Source organism: Oncorhynchus nerka, linkage group LG12, assembly GCF_034236695.1.
Source record: "Oncorhynchus nerka isolate Pitt River linkage group LG12, Oner_Uvic_2.0, whole genome shotgun sequence".
NCBI classification, from domain to species: domain Eukaryota; kingdom Metazoa; phylum Chordata; class Actinopteri; order Salmoniformes; family Salmonidae; genus Oncorhynchus; species Oncorhynchus nerka.
Window position 1 is genome coordinate 88,145,716 of NC_088407.1, and position 20,137 is coordinate 88,165,852.

General features: G+C 44.6%; 1 protein-coding gene across 2 annotated transcripts in view; it reads left to right on the plus strand.

The window, feature by feature from the left end:
* The window catches only part of LOC115124424 (tandem C2 domains nuclear protein-like), a 39,820-nt gene extending 20,173 nt beyond the window's left edge, over positions 1-19,647 (plus strand). For both annotated transcript variants that reach the window (XM_065025930.1, XM_065025931.1), the window contains 4 exons: positions 1,660-1,851; positions 11,843-11,948; positions 12,427-12,623; positions 12,833-19,647. In XM_065025930.1, the coding sequence (XP_064882002.1) occupies positions 1,660-1,851; positions 11,843-11,948; positions 12,427-12,623; positions 12,833-12,943 (606 nt within the window). In that variant the 3' untranslated portion in view covers positions 12,944-19,647. The remainder of the gene's footprint in view (positions 1-1,659; positions 1,852-11,842; positions 11,949-12,426; positions 12,624-12,832) is intronic.
* The last annotated feature ends 490 nt before the right edge of the window (positions 19,648-20,137 follow it).

A 20,137-nucleotide genomic window follows, 5' to 3' on the forward strand; every position in this document is an offset into this window, starting at 1 on the left:
ATCTACCAGGTACTAGTTAGAGTGGCCTAATCTACCAGATACTAGTCAGAGTGGAGTACCATCCTAATCTACCAGGTACTAGTCAGAGTGGAGTACCGTCCTAATCTACCAGATACTAGTCAGAGAGGCCTAATCTACCAGGTACTAGTCAGAGTGGAGTACCATCCTAATCTACCAGGTACTAGTCAGAGTGGAGTACCATCCTAATCTACCAGGTACTAGTCAGAGTGGAGTACCATCCTAATCTACCAGGTACTAGTCAGAGTGGAGTACCATCCTAATCTACCAGGTACTAGTCAGAGTGGAGTACCATCCTAATCTACCAGGTACTAGTCAGAGTGGAGTACCATCCTAATCTACCAGATACTAGTCAGAGTGGAGTACCATCCTAATCTACCAGGTACTAGTCAGAGTGGAGTACCATCCTAATCTACCAGATACTAGTCAGAGTGGAGTACCATCCTAATCTACCAGAACTAGTCAGAGTGGAGTACTGTCCTAATCTACCAGGTACTAGTCAGAGTGGAGTACCGTCCTAATCTACCAGGTACTAGTCAGAGTGGAGTACCGTCCTAATCTACCAGGTACTAGTCAGAGTGGCCTAATCTACCAGGTACTAGTCAGAGTGGAGTACCATCCTAATCTACCAGGTACTAGTCAGAGTGGAGTACCATCCTAATCTACCAGGTACTAGTCAGAGTGGCCTAATCTACCAGGTACTAGTCAGAGTGGAGTACCGTCCTAATCTACCAGGTACTAGTCAGAGTGGAGTACCGTCCTAATCTACCAGGTACTAGTCAGAGTGGAGTACCATCCTAATCTACCAGGTACTACTCAGAGTGGAGTACCATCCTAATCTACCAGGTACTAGTCAGAGTGGAGTACCATCCTAATCTACCAGGTACTAGTCAGAGTGGAGTACCATCCTAATCTACCAGGTACTAGTCAGAGTGGAGTACCATCCTAATCTACCAGGTACTAGTCAGAGTGGAGTACCATCCTAATCTACCAGGTACTAGTCAGAGTGGAGTACCATCCTAATCTACCAGGTACTAGTCAGAGTGGAGTACCATCCTAATCTACCAGGTACTAGTCAGTCAGTGGAGTACCATCCTAATCTACCAGGTACTAGTCAGAGTGGAGTACCATCCTAATCTACCAGGTACTAGTCAGAGTGGAGTACCATCCTAATATACCAGGTACTAGTCAGAGTGGAGTACCATCCTAATCTACCAGGTACTAGTCAGAGTGGAGTACCATCCTAATCTACCAGGTACTAGTCAGAGTGGAGTACCATCCTAATCTACCAGGTACTAGTCAGAGTGGAGTACCATCCTAATCTACCAGGTACTAGTCAGAGTGGAGTACCGTCCTAATCTACCAGGTACTAGTCAGAGTGGAGTACCATCCTAATCTACCAGGTACTAGTCAGAGTGGAGTACCATCCTAATCTTCTATCTCCCCTCCCTCCCTCCCTCGTACTCCCTCCCTCCCTCCCTCCATCCCTCGTACCCTCCCTCCCTCCCTCCCTCCCTCCCTCTCCTCCCTCCCTCCCTCCTCCCTCCCTCCCTCCCTCCCTCCTCCCTCCCTCCCTCTCTCCCTCTCCTCTCTCCCTCTCCCCTCCCTCCCTCCCTCCCTCCCTCCCTCCCTCCCTCCTAGGACACAGTCTTCATGGAGACCTTTGTGTTTACGTTGCGGCTGCAGCAGCTGCGTTGCAGTGCTCTGGTATTCCGGCTGCAGACCCATCACCCCAGGAAGAGAACGGTGGCAGAGTGTGTCCTCTCCCTCAGACAGCTGGGCCCTGAGGAGACACAGCACTGGATGGAGCTCAGCCCCCTTTCCAAGACCACTGTGAGTATAGAGTTGTACAGCATAGAAAGGATGCCTAGAAAGTCCATTCCAACTCAGTGGCCTTGTGGTTTTGAGGGTCCGCCCTGAGATCGGAACTTTGATCAACCGACCGAGTCACACCAAAGCGTGTAAAAATGAGTCAGGAAGGTGACCAAGAACCCGATAGTCAAACTGAGCATTTGGGGACCAAGAACCCGATAGTCAAACTGAGCATTTGGGGAAGAAGGGCCTTGGTCTGGAAGGTGACCAAGAACCCAATAGTCAAACTGAGCATTTGGGGAAGAAGGGCCTTGGTCTGGAAGGTGACCAAGAACCCAATAGTCACTCTGACAGAGCTCCGGAGTTCCTTTGTGGAGATGGGAGAACCTTCCAGAAGGACAAACATCTTTGCAGAACTCCACCAAGTACTTCGCTACTTGAGTCAACTCTCTCCGCTTTTTCTCTCCGCTACAGCTTTCCACGGTGACCTAGTCACGCCCCCTGTCACTCAAGGAGCAGCATTTGATGTTGCTCAACCACGAGACACTTGCGTTCAGTCTACATGGTCAATGCAGCACATGCAACAATGTTGACGACAACAAATGCTGTTTTCACTTTGCTTCTGAATATAAATCCACTAGCGTTCTGTAACTACACTATTAGCTTGTGTTTCTTACATCTGCAAACAGCTAGTTTTCCTTTTCTTAGCATGTTGCCCTAAGTAGATGTCCTAACCGACTTGCCAACGCTATAGTTTGTTAACAAGAAATTTGTGGAGTGGTTGAAAAAATGAGTTTTAATGACTCCAACCTTTCTTTTTTTTTTACATTTTTTGACAACTTTTACTTCACTACATACCTAAAGACAATACTGTACTTTTTACTCCATACATATTCCCTGACTCCTAAAAGTACTAATTACATTTTGAATGCTTAGCAGGACAGGAAAATGGTCTAATTCACACTCTTATAAAGAGAACATCCCTGTTCATCTCTACTGCCTCTGATATAGCAGACTCACTAAAACTCAAATACTTTGTTTGTAAATTATGTCTGAGTGTTGGAGTGTGCCCCTGGCTATCTGTAATGATGTCTGAGTGTTGGAGTGTTCCCCTGGCTATCTGTAATGATGTCTGAGTGTTGGAGTGTGCCCCTGGCTATCTGTAAATGATGTCTGAGTGTTGGAGTGTGCCCCTGGCTATCTGTAATGATGTCTGAGTGTTGGAGTGTTCCCCTGGCTATCTGTAATGATGTCTGAGTGTTGGAGTGTGCCCCTGGCTATCTGTAATGATGTCTGAGTGTTGGAGTGTGCCCCTGGCTATCTGTAAATGATGTCTGAGTGTTGGAGTGTGCCCCTGGCTATCTGTAAATGATGTCTGAGTGTTGGAGTGTGCCCCTGGCTATCTGTAATGATGTCTGAGTGTTGGAGTGTGCCCCTGGCTATCTGTAAATGATGTCTGAGTGTTGGAGTGTGCCCCTGGCTATCTGTAAATGATGTCTGAGTGTTGGAGTGTGCCCCTGGCTATCTGTAATGATGTCTGAGTGTTGGAGTGTGCCCCTGGCTATCTGTAAATAATGTCTGAGTGTTGGAGTGTGTCCCTGGCTATCTGTAAATGATGTCTGAGTGTTGGAGTGTGCCCCTGGCTATCTGTAATGATGTCTGAGTGTTGGAGTGTGCCCCTGGCTATCTGTAAATAATGTCTGAGTGTTGGAGTGTGTCCCTGGCTATCTGTAAATGATGTCTGAGTGTTGGAGTGTGCCCCTGGCTATCTGTAATGATGTCTGAGTGTTGGAGTGTGCCCCTGGCTATCTGTAATGATGTCTGAGTGTTGGAGTGTTCCCCTGGCTATCTGTAATGATGTCTGAGTGTTGGAGTGTGCCCCTGGCTATCTGTAATGATGTCTGAGTGTTGGAGTGTGCCCCTGGCTATCTGTAAATGATGTCTGAGTGTTGGAGTGTGCCCCTGGCTATCTGTAAATGATGTCTGAGTGTTGGAGTGTGCCCCTGGCTATCTGTAATGATGTCTGAGTGTTGGAGTGTGCCCCTGGCTATCTGTAAATAATGTCTGAGTGTTGGAGTGTGTCCCTGGCTATCTGTAAATGATGTCTGAGTGTTGGAGTGTGCCCCTGGCTATCTGTAATGATGTCTGAGTGTTGGAGTGTGCCCCTGGCTATCTGTAAATAATGTCTGAGTGTTGGAGTGTGCCCCTGGCTATCTGTAAATGATGTCTGAGTGTTGGAGTGTGCCCCTGGCTATCTGTAATGATGTCTGAGTGTTGGAGTGTTCCCCTGGCTATCTGTAATGATGTCTGAGTGTTGGAGTGTGCCCCTGGCTATCTGTAATGATGTCTGAGTGTTGGAGTGTGCCCCTGGCTATCTGTAAATAATGTCTGAGTGTTGGAGTGTGTCCCTGGCTATCTGTAAATGATGTCTGAGTGTTGGAGTGTGCCCCTGGCTATCTGTAAATAATGTCTGAGTGTTGGAGTGTGTCCCTGGCTATCTGTAAATGATGTCTGAGTGTTGGAGTGTGCCCCTGGCTATCTGTAATGATGTCTGAGTGTTGGAGTGTGCCCCTGGCTATCTGTAATGATGTCTGAGTGTTGGAGTGTTCCCCTGGCTATCTGTAATGATGTCTGAGTGTTGGAGTGTGCCCCTGGCTATCTGTAATGATGTCTGAGTGTTGGAGTGTGCCCCTGGCTATCTGTAAATCATGTCTGAGTGTTGGAGTGTGTCCCTGGCTATCTGTAAATAATGTCTGAGTGTTGGAGTGTGTCCCTGGCTATCTGTAATGATGTCTGAGTGTTGGAGTGTGCCCCTGGCTATCTGTAATGATGTCTGAGTGTTGGAGTGTTCCCCTGGCTATCCGTAAATTGAAAAAACAAGAAAATTGTGCCATCTGGTTTGCTTCATATAAGGAATTTGAAATGATTTATACTTTTACTTTCGATACTTAAAGTATATTTTATAAATTACATTTACTTTTGACGCTTAAGTATATTTTATAAATTACATTTACTTTCGATACTTAAGTATATTTTATAAATTACATTTACTTTCGATACTTAAGTATATTTTATAAATTACATTTACTTTCGATACTAAAGTATATTTTATAAATTACATTTACTTTTGACGCTTAAGTATATTTTATAAATTACATTTACTTTCGATACTTAAGTATATTTTATAAATTACATTTACTTTCGATACTTAAGTATATTTTATAAATTACATTTACTTTCGATACTAAAGTATATTTTATAAATTACATTTACTTTTGACGCTTAAGTATATTTTATAAATTACATTTACTTTCGATACTTAAGTATATTTTATAAATTACATTTACTTTTGATGCTTAATTAAGTAAATTTAAAACCAAATACTTTTAGACTTTTATTCAAGTAGTATTTTACTGGGTGACTTTCACTTTTCCTCGAGTCATTTTCTATTAACGCATCTTTACTTTTCCTTTCCACCGCTGTAATTGAGTGCAGAAAATGCAGAAATTATAAAAGTGCTGAAATTTGTTTTGTTTGACGTTGAATTGAACAGTGTAAACCAATCAGAATGGAGAAAAGACCCACTGACATCACTTAGAATGTACAGTTGAAGTCTGAAGTTTACATACAACTGAGGTTGGAGTCATTAAAACCTCATTTTTCAACCACTCCACAAGTTTCTTGTTAACAAACTATAGTTTTGTGAAGTCGGTTAGGACATCTACCTTGTGCATGACATAAGTAATTTTTCCAACAATTGTACACAGACAGATTATTTCACTTATCATTCACTGTATCACAATTCCAACAGCTTGGAAAATTCCAGAAAATGATGTCATGGCTTTAGAAGCTTCTGATAGGCTAATTGACATCATTTGAGTCAATTGGAGGTGTACCTGTGGATGTATTTCAATGCCGCTCATCAAGGAAGAAGCCACTGCTCCAAAACCGCCATAAAAAAGCCAGGCTACGGTTTGCAACTGCACATGGGGACAAAGATCGTACTTTTTGGAGAAATGTTCTCTGGTCTGATGAAACAAAAACAGAACTGTTTGGCCATAATGACCATCGTTATGTTTGGAGGAAAAAGGGGGAGCTTGAGAGCCGAAGCATCATGTTGTGGGGGTGCTTTGCTGCAGGAGGGACTGGTGCACTTCACAAAATAGATGGCATCATGAGGAATGAAAATTATGTGGATATATTGAAGCAACATCACAAGACATCAGTCAGGAAGTTAAAGCTTGGTCACAAATGGGTCTTCCAAATGGACAATGACCCCAAGCATACTTCCAAAGTTGTGGCAACATGGCTTAAGAACAACAAAGTCAAGGTATTGGAGTGGCCACCACAAAGCCCTGACCTCAAACCTATAGAACATTTGTGGGCAGAACTGAAAAAGCGTGTGCGAGCAAGGAGGCCTACAAACCTGACTCAGTTACACCAGCTCTGTCAGGAGGAATGGGCCAAAATTCACCCAACTTATTGTGGGAAGCTTGTGGAAGGCTACCCAAAACGTTTGACCCAAGTTAAACAATTTAAAGGCCAAATACTAATTGAGTATATGTAAACTTCTGACCCACTGGGAATGTGATGAAAGAAATAAAAGCTGAAATAAATCATTCTCTCTACTATTATTCTGACATTTAAAATAAAGTGGTGATCCTAACTGACCTAAAACAGGGAATTTTTACTAGGATTAAATGTCAGGAATTGTGTAAAACTGAGTTTAAATGTATTTGGCTAAGGTGTATGTACACTTCCGACTTCAACTGTATGTGTTGCCACCCTAGGATCACTCACTACTCATAAAGCACACTGGGGTCACTCACTACTCATAAAAGCAAATGTAGAACTTATTTCATTGAGAAAAAAAGCCCAAGTTTTCACTCACGAACCTGCAGCCACTAGTTAGCTTGTCAGTGGAGTATCCCTCTAAACACCAACCTGTCCTCTGGGAGTATCCCTCTAAACACCAACCTGTCCTCTGGGAGTATCCCTCTAAACACCAACCTGTCCTCTGGGAGTATCCCTCTGAACACCAACCTGTCCTCTGGGAGTATCCCTCTAAACACCAACCTGTCCTCTGGGAGTATCCCTCTAAACACCAACCTGTCCTCTGGGAGTATCCCTCTAAACACCAACCTGTCCTCTGGGAGTATCCCTCTAAACACCAACCTGTCCTCTGGGAGTATCCCTCTAAACACCAACCTGTCCTCTGGGAGTATCCCTCTGAACACCAACCTGTCCTCTGGGAGTATCCCTCTAAACACCAACCTGTCCACTGGGAGTATCCCTCTAAACACCAACCTGTCCTCTGGGAGTATCCCTCTAAACACCAACCTGTCCTCTGGGAGTATCCCTCTAAACACCAACCTGTCCTCTGGGAGTATCCCTCTAAACACCAACCTGTCCTCTGGGAGTATCCCTCTAAACACCAACCTGTCCTCTGGGAGTATCCCTCTAAACACCAACCTGTCCTCTGGGAGTATCCCTCTAAACACCAACCTGTCCACTGGGAGTATCCCTCTAAACACCAACCTGTCCTCTGGGAGTATCCCTCTAAACACCAACCTGTCCTCTGGGAGTATCCCTCTAAACACCAACCTGTCCTCTGGGAGTATCCCTCTAAACACCAACCTGTCCTCTGGGAGTATCCCTCTAAACACCAACCTGTCCTCTGGGAGTATCCTCTAAACACCAACCTGTCCTCTGGGAGTATCCCTCTAAACACCAACCTGTCCACTGGGAGTATCCCTCTAAACACCAACCTGTCCTCTGGGAGTATCCCTCTAAACACCAACCTGCCCTCTGGGAGTATCCCTCTAAACACCAACCTGTCCTCTGGGAGTATCCCTCTAAACACCAACCTATTCACTGGGAGTATCGTCTTGGTCCCAGCTGCTGCTTTCATGATTCCTTTTACTGCCCAACTATGACGCACTGGCTTATTTGCAGTTTCTTAAGGCACCCAACCAAGCCCTTAGATAACACAGGCCTTAGACAGAGTCATACATAAGAGTCAAATGAATGACATCTAGGGTCAAAGGTCAAAATTTCAGGTAGTCAAGGTCAGGGTGTTGAGCTTCCCTTTAGTTGTGTCCGTCTTTCTGAAATAGACTAACCTGTCCTATGAAGAGTGTGTATTTGAAACAGTGGATACAATACATGCATCTTTAGAAAAAAGCCTTTATGTAGGCTCATTATGTGGAGAGTTGTTGACGGGGGTTATAGGCTCATTATGTGGAGAGTTGTTGACGGGGGTTATAGGCTTTCCTCTAGATGTTGGAACATTGCTGCTATAACAGCCTCCACTCTTCTGGGAAGGCTTTCCACTAGATGTTGGAACATTGCTGCTATAACAGCCTCCACTCTTCTGGGAAGGCTTTCCACTAGATGTTGGAACATTGCTGCTATAACAGCCTCCACTCTTCTGGGAAGGCTTTCCACTAGATGTTGGAACATTGCTGCTATAACAGCCTCCACTCTTCTGGGAAGGCTTTCCACTAGATGTTGGAACATTGCTGCTATAACAGCCTCCACTCTTCTGGGAAGGCTTTCCACTAGATGTTGGAACATTGCTGCTATAACAGCCTCCACTCTTCTGGGAAGGCTTTCCACTAGATGTTGGAACATTGCTGCTATAACAGCCTCCACTCTTCTGGGAAGGCTTTCCACTAGATGTTGGAACATTGCTGCTATAACAGCCTCCACTCTTCTGGGAAGGCTTTCCACTAGATGTTGGAACATTGCTGCTATAACAGCCTCCACTCTTCTGGGAAGGCTTTCCACTAGATTTTGGAACATTGCTGCTATAACAGCCTCCACTCTTCTGGGAAGGCTTTCCACTAGATGTTGGAACATTGCTGCTATAACAGCCTCCACTCTTCTGGGAAGGCTTTCCTCTAGATGTAGGAACATTGCTGCTATAACAGCCTCCACTCTTCTGGGAAGGCTTTCCTCCAGATGTTGGAAGATTGCTGCTATAACAGCCTCTCTTCTGGGAAGGCTTTCCACTAGATGTAGGAACATTGCTGCTATAACAGCCTCCACTCTTCTGGGAAGGCTTTCCACTAGATGTTGGAACATTGCTGCTATAAATAACAGCCTCCACTCTTGTGGGAAGGCTTTCCACTAGATGTTGGAACATTGCTGCGGGGACTTGCTTCCATTCAGCCACAAGAGCATTAATGAGGTCGGGCACTGATGTTGGACCGATTAGGCCTGGCTCGCAGTCGGCGTTCCAATTCAGCCCAAAGGTGTTCGATGGAGTTGAGGTCAGGGCTCTGTGCAGGCCAGTCAAGTTCTGTGGTCCAGAAGTCAGTGGTATGTCAAACCTCAGGAGGGACAGAGAGAGGGAAAGGACATTCTGTGGTCCAGAAGTCAGACACAAATCGTCATTATGCTTTCTCAGAAAAGAGACATTCAACAGAATGTGAATTGATTTGTGAAATGATTTAGTCTACCACTTTATGGTACACATAGACAGCACAAACAAGCACAGAACATTCAATTCCTTTCAGTTAACTCCTAAAAAATATCCATGTGGTATTTTCACTATCTTCTTCAACGTGGTACTCCTTCAAACTAATCCACAATGCAAGATGGCGCCGACAGAGATGGTCACCTGGCTTCGAGTCCTTACACAAGAATTTCACTACACTCACATTAACATCTGCTAACCATGTGTACGTGACCATTAACATTTGATTTGATGATTTGACACAGAAGCAGTTTTACCTACCTAGTCTGGCGTTACCATACCTCCAAATCACGTTGTCGTTACGTCACTACCTAGTCTGGCGTTACCATACCTCCAAATCACGTTGTCGTTACGTCACTACCTAGTCTGGCGTTACCATACCTCCAAATCACGTTGTCGTTACGTCACTACCTAGTCTGGCGTTACCATACCTCCAAATCACGTTGTCGTTACGTCACTACCTAGTCTGGCGTTACCATACCTCCAAATCACGTTGTCGTTACGTCACTACCTAGTCTGGCGTTACCATACCTCCAAATCACGTTGTCGTTACGTCGCTACCTAGTCTGGCGTTACCATACCTCCAAATCACGTTGTCGTTACGTCACTACCTAGTCTGGCGCTACCTCCAAATCAGTCTGGCGTTACCATACCTCCAAATCACGTTGTCGTTACGTCGCTACCTAGTCTGGCGTTACCATACCTCCAAATCACGTTGTCGTTACGTCACTACCTAGTCTGGCGTTACCATGCCTCCAAATCACGTTGTCGCTACCTAGTCTGACGTTACCATACCTCCAAATCACGTTGTCGTTACGTCACTACCTAGTCTGGCGTTACCATACCGCCAAATCACGTTGTCGTTACGTCACTACCTAGTCTGGCGTTACCATACCTCCAAATCACGTTGTCGTTACGTCGCTACCTAGTCTGGCGTTACCATACCTCCAAATCACGTTGTCGTTACGTCACTACCTAGTCTGGCGTTACCATACCTCCAAATCACGTTGTCGTTACGTCACTACCTAGTCTGGCGTTACCATACCTCCAAATCACGTTGTCGCTACCTAGTCTGGCGTTACCATACCTCCAAATCACGTTGTCGTTACGTCGCTACCTAGTCTGGCGTTACCATACCTCCAAATCACGTTGTCGCTACCTAGTCTGGCGTTACCATACCTCCAAATCACGTTGTCGTTATGTCACTACCTAGTCTGGCGTTACCATACCTCCAAATCACGTTGTCGTTATGTCACTACCTAGTCTGGCGTTACCATACCTCCAAATCACGTTGTCGTTACGTCACTACCTAGTCTGGCGTTACCATACCTCCAAATCACGTTGTCGCTACCTAGTCTGGCGTTACCATACCTCCAAATCACGTTGTCGTTACGTCACTACCTAGTCTGGCGTTACCATACCTCCAAATCACGTTGTCGTTACGTCACTACCTAGTCTGGCGTTACCATACCTCCAAATCACGTTGTCGTTACGTCACTACCTAGTCTGGCGTTACCATACCTCCAAATCACGTTGTCGTTACGTCGCTACCTAGTCTGGCGTTACCATACCTCCAAATCACGTTGTCGTTACGTCACTACCTAGTCTGGCGTTACCATACCTCCAAATCACGTTGTCGTTACGTCACTACCTAGTCTGGCGTTACCATACCTCCAAATCACGTTGTCGCTACCTAGTCTGGCGTTACCATACCTCCAAATCACGTTGTCGTTACGTCGCTACCTAGTCTGGCGTTACCATACCTCCAAATCACGTTGTCGCTACCTAGTCTGGCGTTACCATACCTCCAAATCACGTTGTCGTTATGTCACTACCTAGTCTGGCGTTACCATACCTCCAAATCACGTTGTCGTTATGTCACTACCTAGTCTGGCGTTACCATACCTCCAAATCACGTTGTCGTTACGTCACTACCTAGTCTGGCGTTACCATACCTCCAAATCACGTTGTCGCTACCTAGTCTGGCGTTACCATACCTCCAAATCACGTTGTCGTTACGTCACTACCTAGTCTGGCGTTACCATACCTCCAAATCACGTTGTCGTTACGTCACTACCTAGTCTGGCGTTACCATACCTCCAAATCACGTTGTCGTTACGTCACTACCTAGTCTGGCGTTACCATACCTCCAAATCACGTTGTCGCTACCTAGTCTGGCGTTACCATACCTCCAAATCACGTTGTCGCTACCTAGTCTGGCGTTACCATACCTCCAAATCACGTTGTCGCTACCTAGTCTGGCGTTACCATACCTCCAAATCACGTTGTCGCTACCTAGTCTGGCGTTACCATACCTCCAAATCACGTTGTCGCTACCTAGTCTGGCGTTACCATGCCTCCAAATCACGTTGTTGTCACGCCGCATTAGCTACCTAACCAAGTACAAGCGTTTGGGATGGCACCAGTGTGTTTAGCAACATGAGGTTGTTGGTAGGAAATGTTTGAAACTAGAAATGTGTCCAGTCTCCAGTGTCTGAAGTTTTCCTCTACTTCCTCTCCGTCTTTCTCCAGGTGTGTCACGCTGAGCTGCACCTGGCCACCTGTTTCCAGCCTGTTAACGGACGCCTCCAACTGCAGGTCCTCGCTGCCCAGAACCTCCCTGTTCCACTCAGGCAGGGTAGGGGGTCTACATAGTCTGTTATATATCTGTTATAACCTCCCTGTTCCACTCAGGCAGGGTAGGTGTCTATTTCACCTGACCAGATATGGATTCAAAATGTTCGATTGAACTTGCCTGTTGTAATGGAACCAATGGAAAATGCAATAAGTGCCAACCCTGGCCACAACCAGGCACTCCGGGCAGGCTACAGCAGCAAATACTGAATGTTTTAGAAATATATCTAATAGGATTTGAACCCAGGTCTGGATCTGACCACCTACATGTCCATTCGCGTACATCATTCTTCGAAAACATTTGAAATTATTTGAATGATGAGTAGTCTTGAGTGGCCATCCTTACAAATCCCGTCTGGTACGTGAGAAGCCTTGGGCTTCCGAGGCTAATGAGTAACCATTTTGCTTGTGTGTGTTTGTGTGTGTGTGTTTGTGTGTGTGTGTGTGTGTGTGTGTCCCCTCCTTCCTCGTCTGTGAAACAGCGTTCTTTGTGAAGATAGAGATGCAGCTGTTGGGCAGGGTGGTGATGAAGAAGAAGACTCACGTCCTGAAGTCCTCCGGAGGTCAGCTGACCTGGACTGAGTCTTTCTACTTCCCCTTGGCTCTGGACCAGAGCTTTCTGCTGTCAGTCAAACTGTACAGCCGCCGCTCTGTCAGACGAAAACACTTCCTCGGGCAGGTGATAACGGCTTAACGTACTGAATCTGTTTGACTTTGTTGTTCGTATGACGTTTCTTCTTCGTTTTCTTCGTTTTCTTCTTCTTCTTGCCACTATTCATGCACTCAAACGCTCTGCCTATCTCGCTGTCACACACACCAGTAACCACGTGGAGTGTTTGCGTTTCGAAGATTAGCCCAGTTGCATAACAACGTACATTTTTTCTGCAGGTTCACCTTGGCTTCGACAGCCCGACGCAGGAAGCAGCAGAGCAGTGGAGGGATAGCATGTCTCACCCCGAGAAGGTGGTGGCTGTATGGCACAGACTCAACGGGTCCTGAAACGCCTGTAGAAACTCACACAGCCTATAGAAACTCACACAGCCTATAGAAACTCACACTGCCTGTAGAAACTCACACAGCCTGTAGAAACTCACACAGCCTATAGAAACTCACACAGCCTATAGAAACTCACACAGCCTATAGAAACTCACACTGCCTGTAGAAACTCACACAGCCTGTAGAAACTCACACAGCCTGTAGAAACTCACACAGCCTGTAGAAACTCATGTAGAAACTCACACAGCCTATAGAAACACACACAGCCTGTAGAAACTCACACAGCCTGTAGAAACTCACACAGCCTATAGAAACTCACACAGCCTGTAGAAACTCACACTGCCTGTAGAAACTCACACAGTCTGTAGAAACTCACACAGCCTATAGAAACTCACACAACCTATAGAAACTCACACAGCCTATATAAACTCACACAGCCTGTAGAAACTCACACAGCCTATAGAAACTCACACAGACTATAGAAACTCACACAGACTATAGAAACTCACACAGCCTATAGAAACTCACACAGCCTGTAGAAACTCACACAGCCTGTAGAAACTCACACAGCCTATAGAAACTCACACAGCCTGTAGAAACTCACACAGCCTGTAGAAACTCACACAGCCTGTAGAAACTCACACTGCCTACATTCAAAATGGCACCCTATTTCAGGGGTTCTCAAAGTGGGGTCCACGGAGGTACTGACACGGAGTTTCTACATCTCAAAATATATATATATAAAAAAAATATTTAAAAAAACCAAAGAATATCTTATTAATATTACTAACAACAACAGGTGAAAACACACATTTTCCCATATGGATCTGTGGAATAAGTTTATGGTGTGTAATACAATGTAATATTATTAACCTAAAATGTATGTTCTTAAAGGCCTAGTGCAGTCAAAAATGTGATTTTCCTATGTGTTATATATTAGAGGTTGGAATAATACTGTGAAATTGTGAAAACTATGATAATGCCCTTTAAGTGTAAGAGCTGTTTGAAAAGACCTGACATTTCATCCTGTTTTGGTGGGATGGACTTTTGGTCTGCCTGGAGACATCACCAGGCGGTAAATTAATGAATCAAATCAAATCCAACTTTATTGGTCACATGCGCCGAAAACAACTGGTGTAGAGACCTTAACCAACAGTGCAGTTCAATAAAGAGTTCAGAAAATATTTAACAAGTAAACTTAAGTAAAAAAAAAAAAAAAAAGTAACACAATAAAATAACAATAACGAGACTATATACAGGGGGTACCGAGTACCGAGTTAATATGTGGGGGTACAGGTTAATCAAGGTACATGTAGATAGGGGATAGGGGTGAAGTGACTATACACAGATAATAAACAGTGAGTTTAGTGGAGGGGGGTGTCAATGTAAATAGTCCTGGTAGACATTTGATTAATTGTTCAGCGGTCTTGGGGGTGGGGGAAAAGAGCTGTTAAGGAGACTTTTGGTCCCAGACTTGACGCTCTGGTACCGCTTGCCGTGCGGTAGCAGAGAGAACAGTCTGTGATTTGGGTGACTGGAGTAATCGCAGTTCTGATGACCAGAAGTTATTTTCGATCATAAGAAACATTATATACAAAATAAGTTTTTAAAAAAAGTTACAAACAACGCAAAAAACTAACAAAATAGGTTGGTTAGGAGCACGTAAAACGGCAGCCAATAAGAAAGAGAGTTTCAAATCTCTCTGCCAATAACAGCTAGTTTTCAGTTTTCAGACCCCCCCCCCTCTGACCACTCCCAGACATTCCGAGCAAAATTCTTGCTTTAGAAATCGCTCTTTGCTAAGAAGCTCTTTTTGTTTATTTTTGACCATTTTATTTGAAACAATCACAGTAACGTACTTAATTGTTTCCCAACAACAAAGCATCTCTCTGCCCCATGACAAAATGTGTAGAATTACAGAATACAAAATAAAAAAACGGCTACATTTTCTCGTGGCGGGCCTTTAATATGTTCCTCCCCAGGGCTCAAGACTTGGTTCGCCCCGGCCAAAGTCATAGTAAAATTCCTTGGGGCCATACTTGGTGAACATAAGCAACCATTTATATGTAAACAATTTCATCCGGCGTATCAGCAAATTAAAATCGTTAATTTACTTGCACGTGACAGAATGCTAAATTGTAGCTGGTCCCGGATAAAATGGCACATGTTTAGCCTTATGCTAACCTCACCCAGATAAAATGGCACACGTTTAGTCTTATGCTAACCTCACCCAGATAAAATGGCACAAGTTTAGCCTTATGCTAACCTCACCCAGATAAAATGGCACATGTTTAGCCTTATGCTAACCTCACCCAGATAAAATGGCACACGTTTAGCCTTATGCTAACCTCACCCAGATAAAATGGCACATGTTTAGCCCTATGCTAACCTCACCCAGATAAAATGGCACACGTTTAGCCTTATGCTAACCTCACCCAGATAAAATGGCACACGTTTAGCCTTATGCTAACCTCACCCAGATAAAATGGCACATGTTTAGCCTTATGCTAACCTCACCCAGATAAAATGGCACATGTTTAGCCTTATGCTAACCTCACCCAGATAAAATGGCACACGTTTAGCCCTATGCTAACCTCACCCAGATAAAATGGCACACGTTTAGCCTTATGCTAACCTCACCCAGATAAAATGGCACACGTTTAGCCTTATGCTAACCTCACCCAGATAAAATGGCACATGTTTAGCCTTATGCTAACCTCACCCAGATAAAATGGCACATGTTTAGCCTTATGCTAACCTCACCCAGATAAAATGGCACACGTTTAGCCTTATGCTAACCTCACCCAGATAAAATGGCACACGTATAGCCCTATGCTAACCTCACCCAGATAAAATGGCACACGTTTAGCCTTATGCTAACCTCACCAAGATAAAATGGCACACGTTTAGCCTTATGCTAACCTCACCCAGATAAAATGGCACACGTTTAGCCCTATGCTAACCTCACCCAGATAAAATGGCACACGTTTAGCCTTATGCTAACCTCACCCAGATAAAATGGCACATGTTTAGCCTTATGCTAACCTCACCCAGATAAAATGGCACACGTTTAGCCCTATGCGACCGCGTCGGAGTGCACTGCGCCCGGCCAGCCACAGGAGTCGCTAGTGCGCGATGAGACAAGGATATCCCTGCCGGCCAAACCCTCCCCTAACCTGGACGACGCTGGGCCAATCGTGCGTGGCCCCATGGGCCTCCCGGTCGCGGCCCAGCTGCGACAGAGCCTGGACTCGAACCCAGAATCTCTAGTGGCACTGCTAGCACTGCGATGCAGCGCCTTAGAGAGCACTGAGCCACTCGGGAGGCATCTGCTTTGTCACTATATGCTATATGTTATTTGACTCGAGGAGGATGACTGTGCCCATGTGTACAGTGGGATTGATTATAGGTTGCACTCTCGTTATCATCCTACAGATGGCAGTATTGAAGTTATTTTTTAAATACGTTTTATTTGCGAGTCCGAGGGACTGGAACAGACGGTCTTATTAATGGAGCCGACTCTGTAAATCTATCTGATGGGGAATTAGTTCTATTTGACAAAGTCATCTTAACTCTCTGATTAGCCTTTTCTGTAGGCTAGCTACTATTGGATCTCCAATCAACGGAGCTACATTCATTCACATCAAATAGCGTTTTCCTTATGTTATAACCTGCTAATGAATATGGGGAATTATATGGTACACCTCAATTCATAATGGACCTCGTTAACCACCGTGGTCCTATTCCATATGTACTGTAGCCTCGGCTTCCAGGCCGCCGAGGTGAACGCATGGTGGAGCCTACCCAGGGAGTGATTACGCCCTCTCCTGGCTAAGAGACGTTAGTGTAGGCTATCATTAGTAAGATGTATTCTTGTGTAGGCTACACTTACATGCAGGCCTACAGCGTTTTACAGGCTATGCGTTATTATATACATCGACTTCGTGACATGCATTTTGAATTGAGCGTCAAAGACCGGGAGTGAACAGTTTTTTTTTCCCTCAACAGAAAAAGCTTGATGTGAGGGGGTCTCGAACCCATGATTAAAATGCACTATTGATTTCAAGTCAACCACTTTAGCAGTGTGCCACTTAGAAACAATGGTAATAGCAGTAGCCTACAAGACTGCTATTTAACTATTATTTAATTTAAACATGGGATTTTTGTCATGTATTTGAAAACGTGAAACTGTTGTTAGCTAGTAGCTAGTAGCCTAGTCAAGGATACATCAGGATACATTGGCTCTCCACATTGTGTTACAGATCAAGGGAGAGAAAAAAAAAGTAAACCTTAAATTTGTAGGTTTAAAATATCTCCCTAGTGACCAGGGTTGACTTATTTTAAGAAATGCCATCGATTGGTGGATATAAAGTCTAAGATCTTTGATAGGCTGACGAAGCATTTGTTCTAGGATGTGATCATTGCCACCTACCTGGGAGGTTAGCATAAGGCTAACGTGTGGCATGTTATCTGATGGGACCAACTGCTATTTAGCGTTGTCACATGCAGGTCAATCGACAATATTAATTGGCCGATACGCATTTTGAGACGGATAAACTTTAAAAATTTGAATGGTTGCTTATGTTCGTAATTATCGCCCCCTTGTATGCTATGTTTATCTCACTCAAGTTGTGTTCTGATTATGAGGGGGGTCCTTGATGAAAAAAGGAGTCCCCTGCCCCACAAAAAAAAATTGAGAACCCCTGCCCAATTTTAATGCACAACGTTTGACAACTTTTCTGGTCAAGAGTAGAGCACCATATATGGAATAGGTTGCCATTTGGGACGTAGACACAGCCTCACCTGGACAGGCAGGTGACCAAGACGATGTAGACACAGCCTCACCTGGACAGGCAGGTGACCAAGACGATGTAGACACAGCCTCACCTGGACAGGCAGGTGACCAAGACGATGTAGACACAGCCTCACCTGGACAGGCAGGTGACCAAGACGATGTAGACACAGCCTCACCTGGACAGGCAGGTGACCAAGACGATGTAGACACAGCCTCACCTGGACAGGCAGGTGACCAAGACGATGTAGACACAGCCTCACCTGGACAGGCAGGTGACCAAGACGATGTAGACACAGCCTCACCTGGACAGGCAGGTGACCAAGACGATGTAGACACAGCCTCACCTGGACAGGCAGGTGACCAAGACGATGTAGACACAGCCTCACCTGGACAGGCAAGTGACCAAGACGATGTAGACACAGCCTCACCTGGACAGGCAGGTGACCAAGACGATGTAGACACAGCCTCACCTGGACAGGCAGGTGACCAAGACGATGTAGACACAGCCTCACCTGGACAGGCAGGTGACCAAGACGATGTAGACACAGCCTCACCTGGACAGGCAGGTGACCAAGACGATGTAGACACAGCCTCACCTGGACAGGCAGGTGACCAAGACGATGTAGACACAGCCTCACCTGGACAGGCAGGTGACCAAGACGATGTAGACACAGCCTCACCTGGACAGGCAGGTGACCAAGACGATGTAGACACAGCCTCACCTGGACAGGCAGGTGGACCCATAGGAACAACCACACCTGTACCTGTACAGCCATACCAGCATGCTCTATAACTGGGCTTGGCAACAGGAGGCCCAACAGGCAGCTTTTTTAAAGGCTGTTTAAAATAACCAGGAATTAGGCTAAAATGTGTTTAATTTAGTAAATATGTTCAATTATTTTTGGGCTTAGGCCTCGGTTCAATCCGATCAAACCGACACAGCTGATGTTTTGACCATTGTCGGGAGGTGGAACTACGTTGGAGAGGTCAAACATTTCTGTCACCTTAATGGAGGTGTAAATTTACATCTCACACTCCAGTGTTCCTACATGTAAACAAATCTGCATCTTAATTAATGCGACGCCGTGCAACCGATGGCAACGGTCGCTTTAGGTTACAATGCCAGGATTCCCTTGTGGATTTCACGTCTCTAACGCAGTTCCACCTACGATACCGCCAAAATGTAAACATTAGTATAGAGTTATGTTCTGACCCACCCCCTCCCCCCCCTCCCCGACCATCTGCGCCGACCTAAATCGGGACTGCGTCTGAATGTAGGCGCATCTTGTTTCTTTATAGGATCACGGGACACTGCTTCCACTACAGATTATGTTCCCTCACTTTGCTTAATTAAAGAAGGGATTGTTATTTAATAAACACATTCTGTGAATGTCTGGAAGAACAAATGGATTTGTTTATTTTATTTTTTTGTCGATAAAGTTTGACAAGTTTTGTATGTTGTCAATGTTTTAGTGAACGTGCAGTACATCGAGAAAGTTATTTTGAATGGAAATGGATGTTTTTAAAAGAAGGATTTTAAATTTTTTTTTTAACTCTTATTTAATATATTTATAGCTGTTTATAACTGCTAGGAATTGTAGCATGTATGAATACCTGGTTGTATGTCATGTATCATCTGTGTACACTGGTGAATCCCTGGTCTATTATAATATATCAATATTTTTTTGTACGTCTTCTTCTTTGTCTTCTAATCTTAATCTAGAGAACTACTGTATAAATATAATCAATTATTAACCTCACATTAGCATATTAGCGTATAGTATAATAAATTATTAATCTCACATTAGCATATAAACACTGGTGTGAGTGTCTTTCATCTCCTGTCTTTTTATATAACGACATTGTTTAAAGATAAGCGTGATTAAAACTAAGATCCTATCTTAAACCCAAATCTGTACAGATGTCCGACTTGGTTTGTTCTGATCAAAGGGGCTGTAAAAAAAGCAAGGAAGCAGCTTGGGTCTGTTGTTTCAGTATGTATAGCATACGATGCTAACGTATCCCTCAGTGTTCTATAGGCCCGTGTGTATCTTGTCTCTGAAACGGGACCAACAACAACCATAAACAATTCATAGCCTTTTTTATTATAGAATTGCTTGAGAGACATTTTTATTTATTTATTTTACCTTTATTTAACTAGGCAAGTCAGTTAAGAACAAATTCTTATTTTCAATGACGGCCTAGGAACAGTGGGTTAACTGCCTGTTCAGGGGCAGAACGACAGATTTGTACCTTGTCAGCTCGGGGGTTTGAACTTGCAACCTTCCGGTTACTAGTCCAACGCTCTACCCACTAGGCTACCCTGCCGCCCCATGATGTTCAGAACAAACGGAGAAGATTCCATAACGGGGCCTCAATACAATAGACATTTCCACTGCGTC